Source organism: Onthophagus taurus, chromosome 6, assembly GCF_036711975.1.
Source record: "Onthophagus taurus isolate NC chromosome 6, IU_Otau_3.0, whole genome shotgun sequence".
NCBI classification, from domain to species: domain Eukaryota; kingdom Metazoa; phylum Arthropoda; class Insecta; order Coleoptera; family Scarabaeidae; genus Onthophagus; species Onthophagus taurus.
This window is the reverse complement of record NC_091971.1, coordinates 14,767,789-14,790,659: the sequence shown is the minus strand read 5'-3', so window position 1 is coordinate 14,790,659 and position 22,871 is coordinate 14,767,789. Positions and strand designations below refer to the sequence as shown.

The following is a 22,871-nucleotide window of genomic DNA, read 5'->3' as shown; positions in this document are numbered from 1 at the left end:
TTCGACTTATTTATCTCCAACCGTTATCGAGTTATCTTAATTTTCTGCAAAAAAAAAAATGGCGATTATTTGACATTTGACAGTTTATAACCTAACTTTTTTATTTTTTAACCCAAATATGTCATGTTTGGTATCAAATTAAAGCAGTTTGGATTCTTATCAAGATCATTTCAATATTTATCAAAAAATGGTTATATTTAATTTTAATATTTGACAAATTCTAACCTAACTTTCCTATATTTTATCTCAAATATATCATGTTTGGTATCAAATTAAAGCATTTTTGATTCTTCTCAAGATCAATTCAATATTTAGGCACGTATTCTGACGGATTCGGAACATTCCCTCCAGAATGAGATTTTGGCGGAGACCATCTACAACATCCTTAACTGGTACCCTAGTAAAAAGGGATTCCACATCAAAACTCCCCAAAATATCCTCAGCATGGGTAGATGGGTAGATGTGCGTTCAAAACTGCTTCATTTACCAGACTAACAAATAAAGCTTAGATAACAGTTATTTTCGACTGCAATGATTTGCTCGCACAAGAAAGGTGTGCAGCAAGGAATCCCAGGGTTTGTGTAGTAAATGCTAATTGAATATACATATACATAAAAAAATTATTTATTATCCTTTTCTTGTTCATCTTTCCTTTTGAAACACTTTCTCATTACAAAGGAACTATTTTTATAGAGTCGAAGCATTCAGTAAAGTTTTTCTGGAATTGATTCTGACGGTTTTCAACGATTCGGAGTTTTTGTGTATTGAAACTTCGATTAAACTTGCTTCGTAAATTGTTCGTAGATTTGATGTTAAGTTGTGCTGAGGTTGAGTTGTTGTAAGTCGATAAGTACATGTATGCCATGCTCTAATATATGCAGAAGATGTAGCCCTCATCGCAGACTCGGAGAGGAAATTGCAACAGGCTGTACTTGAGTGGTCAGAAACTCTAAAGGAGAGATGGTGAAACGTAAAACGAATGGGACAGTTGAGGAGTCCACGGAAGTACGTGAAGGCCAAAGCGTAAAGCAGACCCATGCGGGTGAGGTTGTGACGCAGATTGCGGCAAGCTTAGGGAAGGCTATGCAGCAGCAAATTTTGCTGGGGAGAGGAAAAATTTCAAAAAATTCCTCAACGCCAATGTAGGGGCACGCCGATGAAGAAGAAGAAGATGTCTCTAAGAAGCCATGTGGGGTGATTCCGTCCAATCGGAAAAGATGGTGCTGATGTGTGTTCCAGACTGGACGTCGCGCCTTTATTTTACCTGCATAAAGAAATAAAGGCGCGACGTCCAGTCTGGAGCACCAGCAGGATTGGATGGAAAACCCAACCGTTTTCGACACAACCTTATCCACTAAACCGCGATATTCCGCGAAATATAATATTTATGTAGAAATGTAGAATTTTGTAGATATCGATCTCTAAAGTGATGGGTTTGACTTTTGTCACGTATAGTAGTACCTAAAAATGATTAATATAAAGAAATCAAGATTGTCAACACTTCTTAAATATGACGTTAGATTGTGATGTATTTTTGATTCAAAAAATTTCCGTGTAGTAATCTAATTAAGATTTTCAAATTAGTAATTATTAATGTGGATGTGTTAATAAAGTTTGGTTGTGTGAAGTTCTCGCTTCAGGTAACTAACCTCTCTGAACAACTAACACATTTCGAAACGAGGTTACGCACCGGGGCATCATCTCTCCGTCGAACAGCATTCCTCCGTTCACTGTCTAAGCGCACTCCGGTGGTCATGATAATACCGACCGCGGAGCCGGCGTTTGAACTTTAATTGCCAGGACCGGCTTGCGGAATTCCGCACTCTCTTTCCCTCTCTCTACAATGTTGTTCACATTCCCTTCGAGTTCATTCTAGAAAATCTAGATCTCGTATCGTCTTTTTAAACTAATCCTAAGTACTTTTCAAGAACTCTTTTCAAGTCTAAATTAAAACGTTTAAGAATTTCTTTTGTAAAACTTTCTGCACAATATTTATTTTGTGTCAAGATAATTTTGATAACGGCTTTTTTATAATAAGCAGTCGTTTTAGAACAAGAGGTTCTTGTTCAACTCGTACATATGTTGGTTTAATGAATGTACAGGTGGCCCCTTAACGGTTAAGCTTTTTTCCATCGTTCAGATGTATACAGGACGGCTTCTTAACGGTTTAATGTATCCTTTATTTGCTTGATTAAAGTTTCTTGCATCAATCGATTGATAAAGGATGAATTTCATACTTACATTTATTTAGATTTCAATATCAAATATCAATAATATTATCGTTTTCCGGTGTACACCACATGCACACGAATTAAAAGAAATAAATAAAAGATAAAAACGTATTTCCCCATTTTTTATTATCAATTTAAAATGAAAATGGGTTCATGAAAAACCATACTTCTTTCTAGAATTTTTTTATGGTGTTTTAAAAAAAGTCTATTGTTTGAAGTCAATGAGGTGTTACGCTTTTTATTGCTTAAAGCAAACAGACGTTGAGTTAATTAGTTCTTTGAAAGCGGTAAAGAAAGAAAAACGAAAAAATTGCTAAAAATATAATTCGATGAAACGGTTATAACAACGAAAAAATTTAAATTTTAATTTATTTAATATTTACTTATTACTTAATATCATAATATTTTCTTAAAGATAAAATGTTTTACAACTTTTAATTTTGTCTACGAAAATCTTGCGATAATCTCATTCAGCAATAACAAGAATGTTGATAAGCACGTTTTGACTGTGCAGATAACATTTATTTATTATATTTGAATAATGTCGTCGTAGTTAAAATGTTCCTACAAACTGATAAACACGTGGTGGTACTGATATTTATAATCATGTTAAATGTTTTATAAATAGAAAATTAATAGAATAAAATGAAACTGAATATATTTAAGTTATTATTACAAAAGATGGCAATGATTCACAAAAATGTCTTAGTACAACCATATCAACGTGTTTATCAAAAAATTATTTACAACCAACAGTAATTCGAGAAGAAAATATTTTGCCAAATTCAATTTTACTGTTATGATTTAAAAATTGATGAGGGATGGATAAATACAGTAAGCACTTATTAAAAACATGAAATATGTCATGAATGTAAATACTAAATAATGAAGGACCCAAATGACTACCTTGGGAAACATTATAAGAGACTATCACAGGATTTGGTAAAAAAATTCCTTCAGATAGGAAACAAACCATTACAGTAATTCCTCATGCACATCAAATTCGTCAACAAATTTAACTAACCAGAATTAATCTGACAATAAGAGTAAGGTTTTTTAAAAAAATATACCAAATGCAACTATGTTAAAAGAAGAGAGAGAGATGGTATGAACTTTAAACATGATACATTACATCACTTGACGTAATTCTAATTGCTAATGATGACACCGTCTGCTGCTGCAATTCAATTCGATATCCCCAAACCCTAAAAGTCAGATAATCGTTAGATTGTGTAGTTGATATGATGAAACATTCGAGTAAATTAGACTTATAATGATGTTCAGATATTGACTGTTTTGACTTCTTTATTGATAACATACATATTTTTCTTAAATCAGTATCTCCCAACAAAAGGGATCATCTTAACAGTTGATTTTCATGTACATTTCTACTGAAACAATAAAAGAATTAATATTGCTATCTATTGTAACTATAGCTCTCCAGAATTTTAGGGCAAATGTAGGTCCTTAATGAACCTTAGTATTGCTCCAAGATCTTGTTCTCCAAATTTCTCTGCCTCTGACAACGCAATTACACAGTATATGTTTAGCCGTTTCTGACTCCTTGTTGCAAAGTCGACAAGTTTGATCCTCTGCTTGTCCAATGTTGAAGAGATGGTATTTTAGGGGCACATGGCCAGTCAGAAAACCTGAGAGCGTCCTTAAATCCCCTTTGCTGAGGCATAAAACCTCTGATTAACTAAGCAAATGTACTTGTATTCAAAATTGTATTGATAATATATTCTATATTATAGATAAAAGCTTCCATTTTGCTTATATTGGTAATCCGTGCCTCTCTAATAACCTGGATATCTCCATTGAGACACGATCCAACCCAAGTAAGCAAGTTTAAAATTCGACAGTTTACTCATCTTCCCAGAATCAAGCTGACGATGATGCTCCGCGGATATTGAGATGTATTGGAAAGAGTATACAGTGTGCGGCAAAATTGTGGAATAAATTCAATAAAACCGTTATAATCATTATTTTGACATCCATTTGACTATCCTGTCATCATCGTCAGCCCGTTCTTTGTTATTCCACAGTTAGCGCCTAGGCCTCTTCTCTGCCTGTAATGTTGGCAGCTTACATTACAGGGGACCTACAGTTTATGGTGGATTCTGAACCACTGGAGATAAACTCCGGACCAAAGAAGGTGTTTTTGCCTTAATTCCGTATTATAGTATTATTCAAAAATTAGGCACCGAATCTCGGTGTGCACCATATTGCACACCGAGTTCGCAATTTGACTGTTAATGATAATAACTGATCACGCAAAAAAAGTAGACAGTGTAAGCAAAGGAGAAACTTGGGCTGATAAAATGAAGCCTTCTCGTCTGACTAATAAAAATCTCTAATCAAGTAACATTAATACCCTCTACAAAAGTTATTACTTCGACCAATAGATGACATAATATATATTTTCGGAATTTAACCTTTTCAAGATGATTTTTTATTTGGAGAAGATAGAAACTTGTTTTAGTCTGGTAAAACATTTACTGCTACATACGGTGTATCAGGAGTCTTGAAGGGGTTAAATTCTGTTTGTTGCATTTTTTGGAAATAGTAAATTTCAAAAATAAGTAAGATCATTGTCCACAAAACCGAATATTAATGGCCGAATGAACAAAACATAATTTTGGATAAATCCATAGAGTGTAATTGTGCGTTAATTGGTTTTGTTTCAACTTGGCTTTATGCCCGACTAGAAGAGTAAATAAAATTGTTGCTTAATTTGCATATAACCGCATTTAAATAATGAGAATAATGGTAATAAGTAGAAATGTTTTATGCCACCTTCACGCAATCTGTCCCTCCCACCTCAAACATCTGAACTGAATAATTTTTGTTAGAATCAGTGGAGTGATAAAATTTGAAACGGTATAATACATCTCGATGATTGCAGTACAAAGATTGATTGATCCATGTACAGTTCATATCAACTTGTAAATATTATTGAACACACTGTGACATTACGTCATCGATGTCACAGACAATCACAATGAGTAGAAGTTAGTAAGGTTTAGCCCTATCACGTTGTTATGCAACATTTTTTGATTGCAGTTGATAAGATACGACAGAACCATAACGTCTGTGTGTAACATCACTTCGAAAATCTTACTGATGAATACATTTTGTAAATTAAATATTGCGACTTGATGTCGACCACATTGCTCTACAGTTCTGAAATAATTTCAAACATCTACAATATTAACAAAATTTTATGAATGAGAAATCTATTTTATTTTTAGACTCTATTTGCTGTTTAAGAAATGTATCATAACATTTAATTCTCAAATTAGAAACTATTTTATTTATTATTTATGATTGGTTGTCTAAGATAATATGACACACAATTTTTATAATTTAGTCGATAAAAATACATGGTAGTAACAAAAACGTGGGATATTCTAATCAAATATTCTTTGTAATAAAATTTTAATATTCTCACGGGAAAATTATTGAGCAATAAGTTTTTGCGTTTAAAAACAATCAGTTGAGAATACACCAAGTTAAAAATTCCACGGATCGATACTTTTAAAATTGAATCTCAATTTTACACTTGATGATTTATTATAATAAAAAAGAATATGAAAAAGGTGTTGTTTTTGTATCGAAATAAAGTAGTTTTGTATCTCAAAAAAGTAATTATTTAAGCAAAAAGTAATCGTCAGGGCTCGGCGATTTCCTCATCACCTTAATTACTTCATTTTTACGCAGCAACACCAAGTCCAACTAATATAAAACGTAAAAAATATTTTTGATTACGAAAAAAACAAACCAATTTATTCTTTCAATTTCAAAACACTTATTAAATTTTATTAAAAAATATATATAAGACTGTTTAAATTCTTAATAATATTTCTTTCTTGTTTTAAACAACGGATAAATTTTAAAATTCTAGAAGTGGGTGTTCGTACGAGCCATATGTTGTCGACTTCCTGTTGGTAATTTATTAAAAGACCATCTGACTGACAGACAACTCTTTATAAGTGATGGGTATTCAACCATCCTTCGACATTCCATAAGAGTAATTAAACCCACACCGATAGATCGTCTTTCGAAAACAATGCATATCCGAGAACACGCGAGACATCATACTAAAACTAATTAAGGTCCATTAAAATTCATAATGTGTTAGATAAAGTTAAAGAAACAGTGTTTTATCGCTTAAAACGTTTCCGTTACAAAATCTAAAAGAAGTAAACATAATTCAGGTTCACGTTAAATGTGTTAATAGTTTCGTAATTAGAGGTGATTGTTTATTTTGACATTGTGATTTTCCTAGCTAAAATTATAAATAATTAGATAAATTAACAAGAATAAATTCTTTCTATAAATACGTTTGGATAACATTCCGATCATTTCATACGTCATTATAATTATTTTCTTATCATAATGTTGTCTCTGTTTACGTTTTCAATGAAAAAATGTTTACACCCAGTTTATTGCCGATTAAATGCTATGTACAAAGTTCAAAGATTTTTTTTCCCCATCTCAATAAAAATAAAAATAGTTCAATATCTTTTTCTTGAAAGATTCTCTTCACACAATACCCCCGATATATTAGCATTCAATGGATTTCTTCATTGTTTTTTCCGCCGTACACAATACAAGAATACGGCATTTTGCGGTTGTTGAAACGAAGAGATTCGTTCCGTGCAAAAAAGTTAAAACACACAGGAAGACTACTTCCGGAAAAAAATAAGTAAGTGTTTAAATTTGTATTCAAGTAAATCTTATTAAATATTTATTTAAATTAAAATACAAATTTAAATACACTACTTTTGCATTATTTATAAATACGAAATAATTACTTAAAACAACCTTGAATTAAAAAACTATAATTGCTCAATGCAGGTAAGCACATCAATAAAAAGCTGTTATAAACGCTATTCAGGGTACAAAAAAACTTGATAATTGTTTGATTAAAATTTTTATTTTCAACATGTTCATGTTAATCATCATTTCCGGGGTTAAAACAGTATTGTTGATGACAACAAATATTATTGATGTAGTTTTCCGAAATGGTGAGAAATTAGTAATTTTACTCAAACACTGTCATTGTTTAAATTAAACATATTTTTAAATTTTAATCGATTTTTAGAATTTTTTGTATTTTAAATCTAATAAAATATTAAGAAATTTTTATCTTTATTTACATGAACTAATTGATGATTAATATCGTAAAGTCAGACTGTACTGATCACAAACGGAGCGGCAACCTGGTATAGGAAAGCCCGACAGACTTCAGTTATCAGTAAACTTTGACGAATTCAATGAGTAGCTGGATTGGTAATCAATGATGCGATAAGTACAACGCCAACTCTAGCAATTGATGTTCTGCTTAGCCATCTTCTTTGCATTTGCATATAGATAAAGTGGCTAGAACTATCATTTACAGGTTTAAACAATATGCTCAAAACTGCTCCGACATGTCCTACCAATGGGCTGCAGAAGGCACTATAAGCACTAATATTGTGCTTTCAATACTGCCAGATTTGACGGGATCACTACCAGTGATTAATGATCGATACCAGAATATACAGCCTGAATGGCAATCCTGGATAGAAAACGAAAATTCTCTGATTCAGGCATGGGTGCTAAATGATGTCGGTTCTGGTTAATGGCTGTAAAAGAACTTTAAACACACTTAGTTATGATAACAGAATTTCTCTGATCTGGGTCTCAGACCACTATGGGGTTGCTGGCAATGAAGGGGTAGATGAGGTAGCACGAGAGGGCAGCGCTAAAGCGTTTGTGGGGCCAAAGCTAGCAATTGTTATATCATTTGCAATGGCCAAACATAGGATTGGACTGTGGGCTGAAGAGAGACTTGAAGATCTTTATTAACATCGCCACTGTCAAACTCGGGAATATTTTAGGACTTGCTCGTAGCAGCATTTAAAGGCACTCCTCAACCTGTTGAGCATGTTTTATGTCACTGCCCTGCTGTTAATCGTATCACATTCTTGATTTTTGAGTCGCAGTTTATCTCCCGAAAGGATTTGAATGACTTTTCACAGAGCATGACGTTAAGGTTCGTTAAGAATTGCACGGTGAAATTTGATAATGTTATCTATCGTGGTACAATAGATCTTTATGTAATGTAATATCGTAAATTAAAGGTAACAATAGTATTTAACTATTACAATAACTATTTTAAAATAAACCATAACGACTTGGGAAATATTAAACTAGTTCATTTTTGACATTTCGAGGTTTGTTTAGAAAATATTTTCACAAATTTAATAGACCCACCGATTATGATATATCATTTGATAATGGAAATATTTAGCTTTAATTTGAAGTAAAAATAACATCTTAAATTCTATTATTAATGCTGCTAATAAAGTTTATTAAAGAAAAGTATTGTGAGATAGATGAGCCTAGAATTTGGAACGAACTTATTTGTGTAAAATAGGATTTATTTGCTTCCATTAATTAACTCATCCTTTACCAATCGATAGTGTATGTCTGGCTTACTTTCTGCTGCGAAATCAGTTTTAGGGAGATCCGTTGTTGTGATAAATCAAGAGAACTTCGGTTTATATAAACAATATAAGAGTGCGAATATGCAGAAAATAACTGTTAAAAATAGACAATTAATTAAGAAAACTACTGAAAGCAATCAACAAACAGAAGTCTATGTGAGATGTAATAAATAGTGATCGAGAAATAAACATAAGAGAAATCCAAGTCATGATAGTTTATATGCTAATGATTTTAACGTTTAGTTTGGTAACATACCAGAAAAAAATGGTAAAGGGCATTTAAGTGAGGTTAAATATATCACACGATATAAATCTAATATCAAATACATTTTAGACAGTTTACAATTAATTTTTACGGTCTAAATGGGATTGTTTGAAACAATATGGTTAATCTACATCCTGACACACTTACTTAGATAAAAGTGCGATAGAGGAGTTTATTCAGCTGATATTAATATGGTGATTAGATTTTTATTCCAATAGTGTCTAATTTTTTTTGAAAAACCGATTGCAAACATGCTAAATATATTACCTAGAACAATTTAACATCTTAAATGGTTACTAAAAAAAACAAGCTCCCAACCACAACAATAACCGATGAAATGAATTTTATTCGGAACGGTGTGGATGATTAGTCATGAGAGTTTATTGCATAAATTATATTATTTTTATATCTTTTATGCTATCTGAATTGTAAGAGACAATGTTTAAGATGGAAGATTAGCACTTCTGAGCCAACCCTTATTGAGAGTAATCATTTATCACATATGTCCATCATGGTTTTATAAGCTAAAACTGAATTGTACTTTCAGCTGTATATGAAATTTGTATAATAATCTACGTCCAGAGTTAAAAAAGTGTAGTAAAGTTGCTTTTAAACACTTGCAGCAACGTCGTACGGGTTTTTGGCATTTATATTGGGTTTTTATCACTGTTATACGTATAAATGAGTATTGCACAATAAAGTTTGGCTACTACAACATTGATATCATGCTTCATGACGCTTTAATCTGATGTATTTATTATTGTATCGATCTCAAATTACGTTAAACGATTCATTAAACTGTTTCCTTTCGCTTGGTAAATTACCTTATTACAGAAAAAATGAAATAGTAATTTTGTAGAATTGCTATACGTAGATAGTTTACAAATTATAGTTCAATTTCTGACGTCACATTACAATTCTAGCCATAATAAACGTAGATTTCTCATACGTAATTTCAACTATATGCATATATATTTTTCCATTTTACAATTTCTGATATTAAATTGAAAAAGTAGTAGCTTATAGAGTTCTTTTAAAAGTACGTTGAAGCATTCCATATCGCTGGGACCTCATATTAAACATTTTAAACATATCACTAAGAAAAGAAATGTAATTCATTGTCCCATTTTCCATCACATCCTTCACATCCTGCACATCCAAAGCTGCATAATAAATTTTACAGTATCAATAGCAATTTAATTCATTGTATATTGGATTTTATTGAAACAATGGCAAAAGAAACATTACGTGTTTGAATTCTGTATAGTTATAGGGTAAAACTAAGACTTTTGCACACCACATTACATAATAAAACTCAAATAATATGTATCTCATAGTCATTCCGCATAAAACTCTTAGAATCCTGTGTTAAAGCCTAAAATTGTTAACATTTTGTTACTCTTTTCAACAAATCAAACTATCTACTTCTTATATGATCCACATGTTCATTGATAATACTTGAAAATTCTATCCTCATAGTCAATAATAACACATAAATGGACAAATATCGTAAATAGTAGTTATCAAAAAATAAATAAAGTATTCTAACGCCACAAAAGGCTCAAGTCAACAGGTTTGGTCACAAACATTTTTCTGTACGATGTTACATATCGATTTATGCATGGTGGAACTCAAAAAGTCATGACATCAAGATTTATTGAAATTAAAATATAATGTTTGGAGTGTTGAATGTGTATTAAATTTGCTTTAAAATGTTGTTTATTTCGTCATGATATCTCAATTAGATCCTGAGATAGAATTATTTTAAATTTAACTATTTAGCCTCTATACTTCTTAATGTTTTGTAAAGACGAACTCAAAAAGTTGTGAAATCAAGATTTATTGAAATTAAAATATAATGTTTGGAGTGTTGAATGTGTATTAAATTTGCTTTAAAATGTTGTTTATTTCGTCATGATATCTCAATTAGGTCCTGAGATAGAATTATTTTAAATTTCACTCTCTAGCCTCTATAATACTTAATGTTTTGCAAAGACGTACTCAAAAAATCGTGACATCAGAGTTTGTTGAAATTATAATATAATGTTTGGGATGTTGAATATGTATTAAATTTGCTTTCAAATGTTGCTTATTTCGTTATTTTATCTCAATTAGATCCTGAGATAGAATTATTTTAAATTTCACTCTCTAGCCTCTATAATACTTAATGTTTTGCAAAGACGTACTCAAAAAATCGTGACATCAGAGTTTGTTGAAATTATAATATAATGTTTGGGATGTTGAATGTGTATTAAATTTGCTTTCAAATGTTGCTTATTTCGTTATTTTATCTCAATTAGATCCTGAGATAGAATTATTTTAAATTTCACTTTCTAGCCTCTATAATACTTAATGTTTTGCAAAGACGTACTCAAAAAATCGTGACATCAAGGTTTGTTGAAATTAAAATATAATGTTTGGAATGTTGAATGTGTATTAAATTTGCTTTGAAATGTTGCTTATTTCGTCATGATATCTCAATTAGATCCTGAGATACAATTATTTTAAATTTGACTATCTAGTCTTTATAGTTGTTAATAATGTGTTAGTGATTTACAATGCGCTAATGTACAATACAACGATGGAGGAATCAAATTTCTGCCGCTGCCAAAGTAGAAAGATAATTTTGAATTAGTGGTAAACCATTGTGTCAGTTTGATATAAAATGACGGCAACATTTTTGACGTTAAAGATATTTTCTTTGCAATGAATATTTTAAATTTAATGAAGATTTAATATGTCTATGAACAATTCTTTATTTTTCATAAAACTCGTTGTTATGATTTTTTAAATTCAACTTGCTCAATCTGCTACTTTATTTGTTTTTGAAATATAGAAGTAATTAAAGTCGTATACCAGGAACTAACATATTATAGCAAATTTACTACAGATTTAGTGTCCTATAAATAATTCCTTATTTTCCAGAAACTTGATTGTTATATCTCTACCGTATTTTCTCATATCGTTCAACATCTTTGCTGAACCTTGACATTTCTTAATACTATTCTGGTAACTCTCAACATTTTGCATATTATCCAGCAATATCATCCTTCATCTCACAATGAAAAATGTCTGGTGCAAAAGAAAAAATTGATGGTGTGAAGAACAGTTTTCATTTGAAACATATTCACTTTTCTTACATTTTAAGGACGACGTATATTAAAGCATAAATTATAAGTGTTCTGTTTTTATAAGTAAATAACCGCACATATATTTACTTAAACATAAAACAATGTACGTATTTACTTCTGTAAACTCAGCAAATTTCAACGCAAATATAATTTATGATTTTTATGACATTCCTTCTTCTTTGAAGTTTTACGTATTTGAAATGAAGCGGGGAAATACCTCGAATAAAGCCACGTCTATATTAGTACATTATCTACATCATACATCTTTTCAATTTAGCTTTTGGACATTCTCCGAGCTGTTAAATTTGCCAAAAATGTTAATGATCCATCTGTTATATTATGATACTAAATGGGGAAAAGAGGATTTATTCTAATTCAATTGAATAACTCATTCACACTGAGTATTTATGCCTACAATAACATGTTATGGTATCGCTTTCTATTGATAGAGAAGTCCTGATTATTAGCTTTTTGGTTTATCGGTACCATTAATTGAACAATTTTATTTCTGTTATTTTTGTTAGGCCATTACATGACGGGGGATTTAATAAAACATAAAATTCTTTTTATACAGAAATAGAAACAATAAGACTTACTGAAATTTACTTATATGTTTCTTGATTGGCAAGTTGCCAAAGAGATTTCTCCGCCTTTGTGTTGTCTCGTTCATAAACATTATCGGGTTATTACCTCGAATTAGTATACAAAACATTATTTCTTTAATCTTCAAAAATAATATGAATTGTTTTATATGAATGTAATTTTAGCGATAACATTTTATTTTTATTTTAAAATGCCCGTTAATTCCATTCTATTGTGTAGGAAGTTTTACGTAAGTTTGACGGCAATTTTTTTGCACGAAGCGAATAAGTAAACCAGAAAATAACCGAGATGGTTATGCAACAGAAAATAACGCAAAATTGTTAATAAAACAAAACGATCGAGTATTAATTGCTTTAGAATGTTTAATTTTTTTAACAAAAAAATTTATTTCTACATTTGAATCATCAAAATCGTTGTTAAACTCGAGGATTATTACTTTGACGTTAATCGAAAGTTAAAATGAAAGTTTAATTTTGTTTAATCCGGGGTATTGCTACTTTAAAACGATCAATCATACATCAAAGCCGAGAAAAATAATTTTTATGGCTTTATTTGTTGGAAATTGTTATCGATTCGATCAATTTTATTTGAAAACAAAAAAAGTATTAATAAGAACCAATTTTGTTTGTTCTATTTTCGTTGTCAATGAACGAGTAATTTAAAAGAAAAAAAATTCCTAGAATCGACATGAAATTGGATAATTTCAGCATTTAGAAAATTACCACTATCGAGAAATTGACGAAGGTCGTCCACATTTGTTAAGAAAATTGGCCCGCTGCGCAAAAAAGATATGAAAATTATTGTTGTTGAACATTTTCTTGCAAATTAATTTATTAAGATTGATTTAAAAACGTTTTTAATGATGCGGCATTAAATTAGATTACCTTGTAATGTTTTTGCAATAATTTAATTCGTTATAAATTTATTTATCAACTGGCGGATTAATTCGTTTTAAAAATAAACAAAGAAAACAAGTAATTAACTTATTATTATTAATCGAATTCATATTTTTAAATTGTCATAAAATTTCCACAAATAAAAAATAAAGCCCAAGAAGATTACTTTTTAGTCTAAATTTTAGTACTAATTTAGACTCGGTCAATATTTTCATATAAACTAAAACAACTCGGTTAAACAATAAAATAAATAAAAACATAGAAGAGGAAACTAAATTCAATTAATCCAAGAACAATAACCTGGACGTAAATCTGAGCTTAGCCTAGATTTTAAAAGTATTACCCTATGACGAAAGCATGTAATAAAGTTAACTTTATAAATATGGAACGGGGAAAACGCCACGTCCCATTATAATGAGTTTTTTTTATGTTTCTGGTTGTTGTGTGACGTTTATCAATTGAGTACGATTTGAGAATTCGTAATTAAAGTTGTCGGCAAATCGATTTAGAAATCGAAACCTTGAGAACGATGCATTGGCAGGTTGAAAGAAACTTGAAAGAAAACCGATTTGAAATAATAAAATCTCCTTTCACCAAAGACGTTCGTGCGTAAACGACGAGATTACGTAAAAAACCTTGAATAAAATCATAATTATCAATGAATTAAATTTATGAAAAATTTTATTCAATTTTATTGTATTTTTAATTTTAAATTTGTTTATCTTTTTTTGTTTCAGGAATCAATTTGAATAAATAAAACTGAAAAAGAAACGTGAGTTGAAAACGGTTTGAAAGGAAACGATTAAATAAATAAACTAAACCCCACACGTCATGCTCGCGTAGAAGAAAAGATAAAATAACTTTAAACCGGTAAAAATGGAGGATGTCGACGTAATCGATGCTGCTTTAATGGTAAAAACCGACGGTCCTAAAAGGGTTCCTTCAATTGAAATCCTCAACAGTGAAATGCCGGGAAGATGCAATCAAAAGGAACGCGGAAAGAGAGCCTTTAAAGCTTTATTGAACAAATTAAGATTGAGAAAATGTGCTAGTGCTGATATTACAGAACCGGATCCAACGTACAAAGTTGCTTATTTGGGGAATGTTGTTACTGGATGGGCAAAAGGTAATTATCTTTTTAAAAATGATTTCAAAATATTTGATAATACCGACAAGTTTTGTAATGTCTTGTATCAAAAAAAAAACTTGATTTATAATTGGTAAAAGGGAGGATAAAATAAAATGAGATCAATTTGGAAATGAGCCAATAAAAAGTGAATGGAGTTCATTTTCGGTTGTTGCAAAAGAAAACTTGTAATTTTAATGTAAGTTTTATCAAAGAGGACAAGTTAAATTAAACCAGTTGCAAACCTGTTTTTGAAAAAATTAAATGTCAGCATGTTTATACAGGTAACCATGGATGTTACACAGGTGGATGCTCAGGTGATTTTGAAAAAAGGATAACTTAAAATCTTTTTTCCCTCATCAACAACACTCACATTGGCCGTTTCGTTAGAAACTACTTATTTTATATCGAAATTATAGCTATAACTTTTGATACATCTTTTATTATTTGAATACATTTGCTTTTTTTGTGAAATTAATAGTTATTAACATACATAGTCAATATAATGTTGTCATTACAGTAAAACCTCGATATAACGGATCAATACGCAGAACACAGTCTCCGTTATAGCTCAATCTAACGCTGAATAGCAAATAAAACTAGACTAACACTAGCACTAGAACCAACACTAGACTCAGGTTTATTAGTCTTAAGAGACGCATGGCTAAACGGAATGTTTCTAGTTTTAGGTCTAATGTTAGTTCTAGTGGCAGTGACAGGTAGTGCTAGTTAGCATTAGATATCACTATGTTGCATATTTTTATTGCATTAAAACTAGAATTAACACTAGACCTAGAACTAGAATCATTCTGATTTAGCCATCTTGAGAGACATGCAGCTAAACCAGAATGTTTCTAGTTCTAGGTTTAGTGTTATAGGTTTCTATGGAAGGGTGTACTCTTTATTGTGTATTATTAATTTTGTTGCAATACTGTATCAGCAATTGTGTAGCATTTTTGCTTATATTTATTTATATATATAAGAAAATCTATACAAGTGATAAAATGGCAGATATACATTTATTGAATTTATTTTCAAATTTGCATTAGGCACATGGTTCATTTAGCGTAAGTAAAAATAAGGTCGGGCGGCTTCAAAAAAGACTCTTGAAGTGGGACTTGAAGTCCTTGACTATGATTCTAAATTGATATTCTCTAAATTAATATTAAGAAGAATTGCAGAAGCTTCATACTTTATTGCTAACATTTTGTTTACCGATTTGCCATATTTGCAAGCAACGAAATTATTAATTTCCATAACTATCATGTTTGAACTGATGAAAGTCGTGATCGATGTATTGAGTAATATGAACGAAATATGGAGAGAATACACAGTTCGGTAACGTTGTTTATTACATGCCAATTTCATGTCATTATCCATTTTTGTTTTATCTATTTTTATGTCTATTCTGAAAAGTCTATCTTAATTATACAGGGTGAGTTATTAGTACCCCGGCGGATGATATACAAAAGTTGTTTAACTCACTCGTAAAATTATTTTTACTTATACGGGATGTCCCATTTATTCATAACGGAGAGTATGTAAATTTTTTTAACTGGAATACCCTATATATTTTATCATATTATGAATAGCATTAAATTTGTTTATACAACCGAATATGTTATTAACTCATAACGTTCATAGTTTCTGAGATATTCAATTGTTTTTCTAAAATGTGTCCATTTCAGGATTTTTTTAAAAACGATGTAAAAACGACATTTTTTTCAATTTTGCCTTGAAACTATGTCAGATAATAGTCAAAACCAGTAAGTAGATGATGAATAACCAAAGATATTAGATACGCTATACAGCGTGTTCATAAAGCTTAGTTACTTTTTGATGTTTTTCAAATGGCTTTTGCTTAAGTTTTTTAAATGGAACATCCTGTATATTCACCAGCAGGTTGAATAACCCATCAAGTTACGTTTAATTAATGATAAGTCATATATCTAACTTTAGTAATTTTGCTGATATTTGGAATTTAAAGAATAATGTGTAATAAAATATACATTATTATACTTAATATTATATTCTGTCTATTTTTATCAGTTTTTTTTTTGCTATTTGATTAATATTTTATAATGTAAAATAATTTTGCTGCCATATACTAGATTTTAATGCGACTTGGTACTTTATGAGATTTAAAAAGATGTAAGTAATAAAATATGCAATTGTTCTGCTATATATTTTACGACTTTGGAGAAAATAAGATGCACATGTTAAAAGGTACTTCAAGATCTTTTACACAGCGCATTAATGAACAACTTCTAAATATTAATTAAATTAATACCTACTTGTTGAGCAACGTTTAGTAATTGTTTATAGTTTGTTGCTGCATTTCCTTCTAATAATTGGAATTGGGATTTATTGTTCTGCCATTTAATTGCATTTTTTGTATTTTTATCACATTTTGATTATTTATTTATTAAAGTTTTTTTTTAATTGTATTTTAATATAATACTACTGATTTACAAATGACAGACAAACAAAAAAGAAAAAACAAAAAAAAAGTGACAAAAAAGACAGAATATATTACATTCTCAAGTACAGTAATGACATTTTATTACACATTTTTCTTTAAATTCTAAATATCCGGAAAACTATTAAAGTTAAACATATGACACACTTATCATTAATTAAAGGGAACTTGATGAGCAATTCAACTAACACACAATATACAGGGTGTTCCATTTAAAAATCTTAAGAAAAAGCTATTTGAAAAACATCAAAAGTAACCGATCCTTTTAAACACCCTGTATAGTGTATCTAACATCTCTGAGTACCATCATCTAACTACTGGTTTTGACCATTGTCTGACGTAGTTTCAAGGCAAAATCTGAAAAAATGTGTATATAAAAGTTTGATATAAATCATTTGGACTCTTTTGGACATGGTGGTGGCAATTAACATCAACTGTTTTGATTGGAATCTTTTTCTTTCAAATATCATTGAGGCCAAATGAATTATGCATTGTTAGACGAATAAAGTATACTCTTAATATAGCATAGATGACATTTTTGTTATGATAAAGATTTCTGTTTTTTGAGTTGTCCATTTATATTTCTAAAAGTGTTTATAGACTTTCTTTTAAATTGACGATATCTTGTTTATGTATTGGTGAATACCTTCATCAATACTTCTGTATTCCTTCAGGGGTAAGAATGTCTTGAATTTATTGATTTTGGCCTAGACATCTAGACATCTTTGGTTTTGCTCGGATTTTTTCCACTACTAGAAGATGTTATCATTATTTCAGTTTTTTAATTTAGTTTCTTCCCATTGTGTTGGGCTATAAGTATCACTCTGGTTAGCGATAAGTGTTATGGATTGAAGAGTTGAAGTCCCATAATATGTAACATTTTGACAACTCGCAAAAGAAACACTTATGAATTCTCTTTCAAAATAGAATATTTTATTAATAAGTATACACGTTAATTTATAACTGGTCAATCATTTAAAAACAATTTCATGAAATCGATTTTTAATAAATTGTATAATAATAACCTATTAATAGCAGTTCAACGATGATAAAGCTAAACACTTAGAAATACACTACGATGTTTCTGCACTTCTGTACGAAGAAGCAGAGGATGCGCAGAAGCGGTTCTGTCATTTGCACAAAAAGTAAGCTCCTGAAGGGTTATTGTGATATTGTAGAAGTACATTAGTTAGCATTTCGGTGACAAGTGATAAACAACAATGCTAAATCTCTGAAAAGTCTGAAATTCACATAACATTTTCCTGCAAACTAGAGTTCTTTCAATCTGGGTAGGCTAATAGAAACTTTTTCATCAAATCTTGTGCTTAAGCACTAATTCCAAACTTTTGTGGTTCCAGAATTTTTTGCAAACTTCCAATTCTAGATAACATACTTTTAAGTCACAATTGATCTTAACGCTTGAAAATATTACTAAATATATTTTTTATATAAGCTAGTTTCAGTTTATGGATATATTTAGACATATTTGGTATTTCATTATTCTGATGTAACGAAATCTAGCTATTTCGTAAGTTTCAAATCGGTATGATAGAAACCGAAATGTTTCTTACAACTTGAAGCAAAAAAGAGAAATTGATGTGATGAAATTCGGACATATCTTATTGAGATGAATTTTAATCGAGGGATAAGACCAAAAAAGAATGTGTTTCTATCACGGTGATTTGTCGCTTACGATCATAATAAACTAACCTTTTTTTAAAATCGATATCAAGCATCATTTCCTGCCTATAATGTGGAAAAAATAGTTTCGAAAGTGTTCTGCATGGGCAGTAATGATTTGGATATCGCTGGCTCTTAATTATTGCCATCTGCTATTCAATACGCAAACGGAATCTTATTAACTATTTTAACGTGGTGGAGTAGGTGTGGCTTATCTGGTAAATTATTATGTGGACTGGATCGAATTTGAATTATCTATTTCATCGCACGAAAACTTTTTCGTTTTCTAGATTATTTTTGTTTCTATCTAAAATTAGATTAGTCAATTAAGCAATTAAAATCACTTGTTTCCGTGTGACTTAAAGTAGCTTTATAACATTAATATTTATTTTTTTTTGTGTTTGCTTGAAACACATTGTTAAGAGACCTACGCCAATGTATGGTATGCTTGTTTAAACGCGCGTCATTTACCAAAAGATTAAAAATAGAACCACATAACAATTACAATACGTAATCGTTTTTTATCTTTTTTTTGTTATCTGATTTAAAAATAGATTACTAATGTTAATAATTAATAACCGCCTTAAAATCATCCTGCATTTATGTTTAGTGTTATTCTATTCTTCGAAGGATAAGTATGTTAAATAGATTCTTTAACCAGCTCTATAATTTTTTCTTCTACGGCTAATGCAGCTTACTTTGGACTAAGAAAACTATTAACGTCAGAGGTAGTAATCAACAAAACTAAGGTACTAATATGCAAAATGCTTATTAGACCAGTCCTCACGTATGTGTCAAACACATGGATGATGACAAAAAATGACGAAAACTTGTTGAGCTGCTTTGAAAGATAAATAATCACTGATGCACTTATTTCAGCATCAGAATCATCTGCAATAAATAACTTAGAAAAACTTTGATCACAAAACGCGTTTGGTACCGTGTCTTTCAGAAGCTGAAATCCAGCTTGGTAATCCATAAAATCCATTTCTTGGAATGCGAGTATGAAAATTTCCCAAAGTGTTAATAAGAGTGTCCTCTTTCCAATGAACCAACACGTTTTGAAAAATAACTTTTAGTTTTTGAGAAAACAATATTTGAAGTTTTGATAAAATTTTCCAATTTTCCTCGATAATTTTCAAAATTCGCTATAAAACTAACTTCTTGAAGGATCCTTGTGGAAATATCACCAATTATTAATTAAAGTATCCTCTTTTTAATGCAAAAAACTGTTTTGAAAAATCGCTTTTAGTTTTTGAGAAATAAATTTTTGAAAAGATCGACAATTTTTTTAGAATTTTTCAATTTTCGCCGATTAAGTTTTAAAAATTCGTATAAAATTCATTTCTTGGAATGTGAGTATGAAAATTTCCCAAAGTGTTAATAAGAGTGTCCTCTTTCCAATGAACCAACACGTTTTGCAAAATAACTTTTAGTTTTTGAGAAAACAATATTTGAAGTTTTGATAAAATTTTCGATGTTGCAATTTTCCTCGATAATTTTCAAAATTCGCTATAATACTAATTTCTTGAAGGATCCTTGTGGAAATATCACCAATTATTAATTAAAGTATCCTCTTTTTAGAATTGTTTCGTTAGTTAAATCAGCATCTAAAATGTTCATTTTGTATCTTGGGTCCAAATAAGGTGACATATCTTATCAGCTTTTTTATTAATTTCATTTTTATTCAAATATCGCAATAATGTGGCAATGTAGGGTATCACTTCAGAAATGTACCAGCAATTATAACCGGCCGAATAGATATGTCGGATATCTGATATGCGGCTTTTCGCAAAATCACTATTTGTTCTATCACTAATTTAAAGCATCGCTGTCTACAAATACAATATCTTTGGAAAAAGGCAAACTATGTGCTTTTTGCATCAGTTTAGTTACAACTATAAAAGCGAATGGCCTTTCTGAATACTTTACAACTATTCCTTCTGATTGGTATGCTTCTTGCTTTTCAGCAATTTTCTATAAAAAAATGCACAACGCAACTTCTTATTTTAATATTAACTTCATTTTCCAATTTACCTCTAAAACTGCATCTGCGAAACGTGGATCAGAAGTTTTTAGTTCTCAAATTTTCAAACCAAAACTGCACCGAACGATACTTTTGGTTAATTTGGGCATTAGCAAAATCCGCATTTTCTGGTCCATATTCTAAAAAAAGTCTAAAAATGCTGGGAGTTAGAATCTGGAAGGCCAAGACACGAGATAGAAAAGAGTGGAAGTTGATTCTAGAACAAGCCAAGACCCACTAGGGGTTGTAGTGCCTTTGATGATGATGAACGTTTTTATCAAAATGCATTTATCAATAAATTAATTTTTTCCCTTTTTTTTTCAAAGAATAATGTAGGTCTCTTACCGGAACCGGTGAAACAGATTAATTTCTCGTTCCGCATTACCACTATATTAGAAAGTAAGAACTAAACCGGACTGTTATTATACTAAAATTGTCTATTTCTCTTCCAATTAACGACTCCGGGCTCGATCAATAGTAGAAGATAAATGGCTTAAAACTAGGACGAAAAATTTTAAATAAACTCGGTATACAGGATGTTTCAAAAGTATTTAAACATTATTTGACAGTTGAATCTTAATAAGTGATATTAATTTTAATAAAAATAGTTTAAGTATAAATTTCAAGCGTCAATAAACTAATTTAAAAATTATTAAAATATGTATTGAAATATAAATTAAATTTTCACCTTTTAGCATGTTTTATTAAAAATTTCTCATGATGTGTCGTCATTACAATGAAATTTATTATACTTTTCATTAACGCATATGTATTTACACTAACGTCATAATGAATTACATTTTGTAAAGCGTGGACAATAAGACATGACGTTTAGGTCACGTTTAGAAACGATAAATATTTGTTAAGTAAATGTTTGTCAAGTAGAAACCCACACCGTTACTTAATTTGTTTTTAATTCAAATTTAGATTCAAACGACTACGTACTTGTAAAATTTAATCTTGAGCAAATTTAATTTCTAATTAAACTGGCACAACTGGCTGGCTAAATATTGTATGGTTATTATAAGATTATTGTGATAATCCCGGAACTGATTCCTCTCCGGGCTTTTACATCTCGGCAATCTCTTTCGCACTGTATTTCTTTTTAATTTTCTTCGTTGCCAGCAGAATACGGATTCGTAATTTAAATTCCAATAAATCTCGTCGGCTTCCATTCTCTCTAATCGCATTCCTGCGCACCAGATGAAGGTCGCACTTCTATTTGCCGGTCGCTATAATAGAATGAGAATCGCATCGAAACTAGCTTATATTATTGCAAAGTTATTGTGTTGCAGAGAACGGTGTTTAATCGGTTTAAATCAAGATTAGTGTTGCGCTTTTCAGAATCAACAACAAATAAAAATTTGTTATACAAATGGCGGTTTTACAATTTAAATTCACAATGAAAATGGTTTGACGATTAAAGGCTATTTTTTGAAATTTCTTTTTGTATTTTGAAATAATCTAGATTAATTAATCAATATATGAGTTTATCTTTTGAAATAATCTGGCGAATGATTTCGATGTCGACCGGGGAACAAACCGTTACTTTAATCCCCGATGAAAAAGGTAAGAATGCAGTTTTCCAGACGAACGACAGGTTTCTACTTTACTCGAAACGGACCGCGAAAGATGTAATTGTGAAGTACTTCGAGCCGCTTTCACCAAAGCCACAACTCCGAGCGGATAATCTGTAATCTTGACCATTTACTGCAATTATGCACGATTCTTTTTATTATGGTTCTCATTTATGTAAAAGTACTCTTGTAATAGGTTATGTAAAAATAAAAATAAATTGGATTCAGTTTTATACAGCACGAAATTTTATAACATATTGAGATACCACCTGTGTCTTTAGTCCCGAACAACATTTCTCATTGTGGTATACGTTTCCTGTTGAGTAATTCTGACTCAACTCTTACTCACGATATAATAATTAT

General features: G+C 30.4%; 1 protein-coding gene across 1 annotated transcript in view; it reads left to right on the top strand.

Moving 5' to 3' along the window:
- LOC111419525 (uncharacterized) overlaps positions 1-22,871 on the top strand; it is a 36,444-nt gene that overhangs the window by 2,822 nt on the left and 10,751 nt on the right. Inside the window, exon 2 of the mRNA XM_023052344.2 lies at positions 14,358-14,746. Within this exon, the coding sequence (XP_022908112.1) occupies positions 14,497-14,746 (250 nt within the window). The 5' untranslated portion in view covers positions 14,358-14,496. The remainder of the gene's footprint in view (positions 1-14,357; positions 14,747-22,871) is intronic.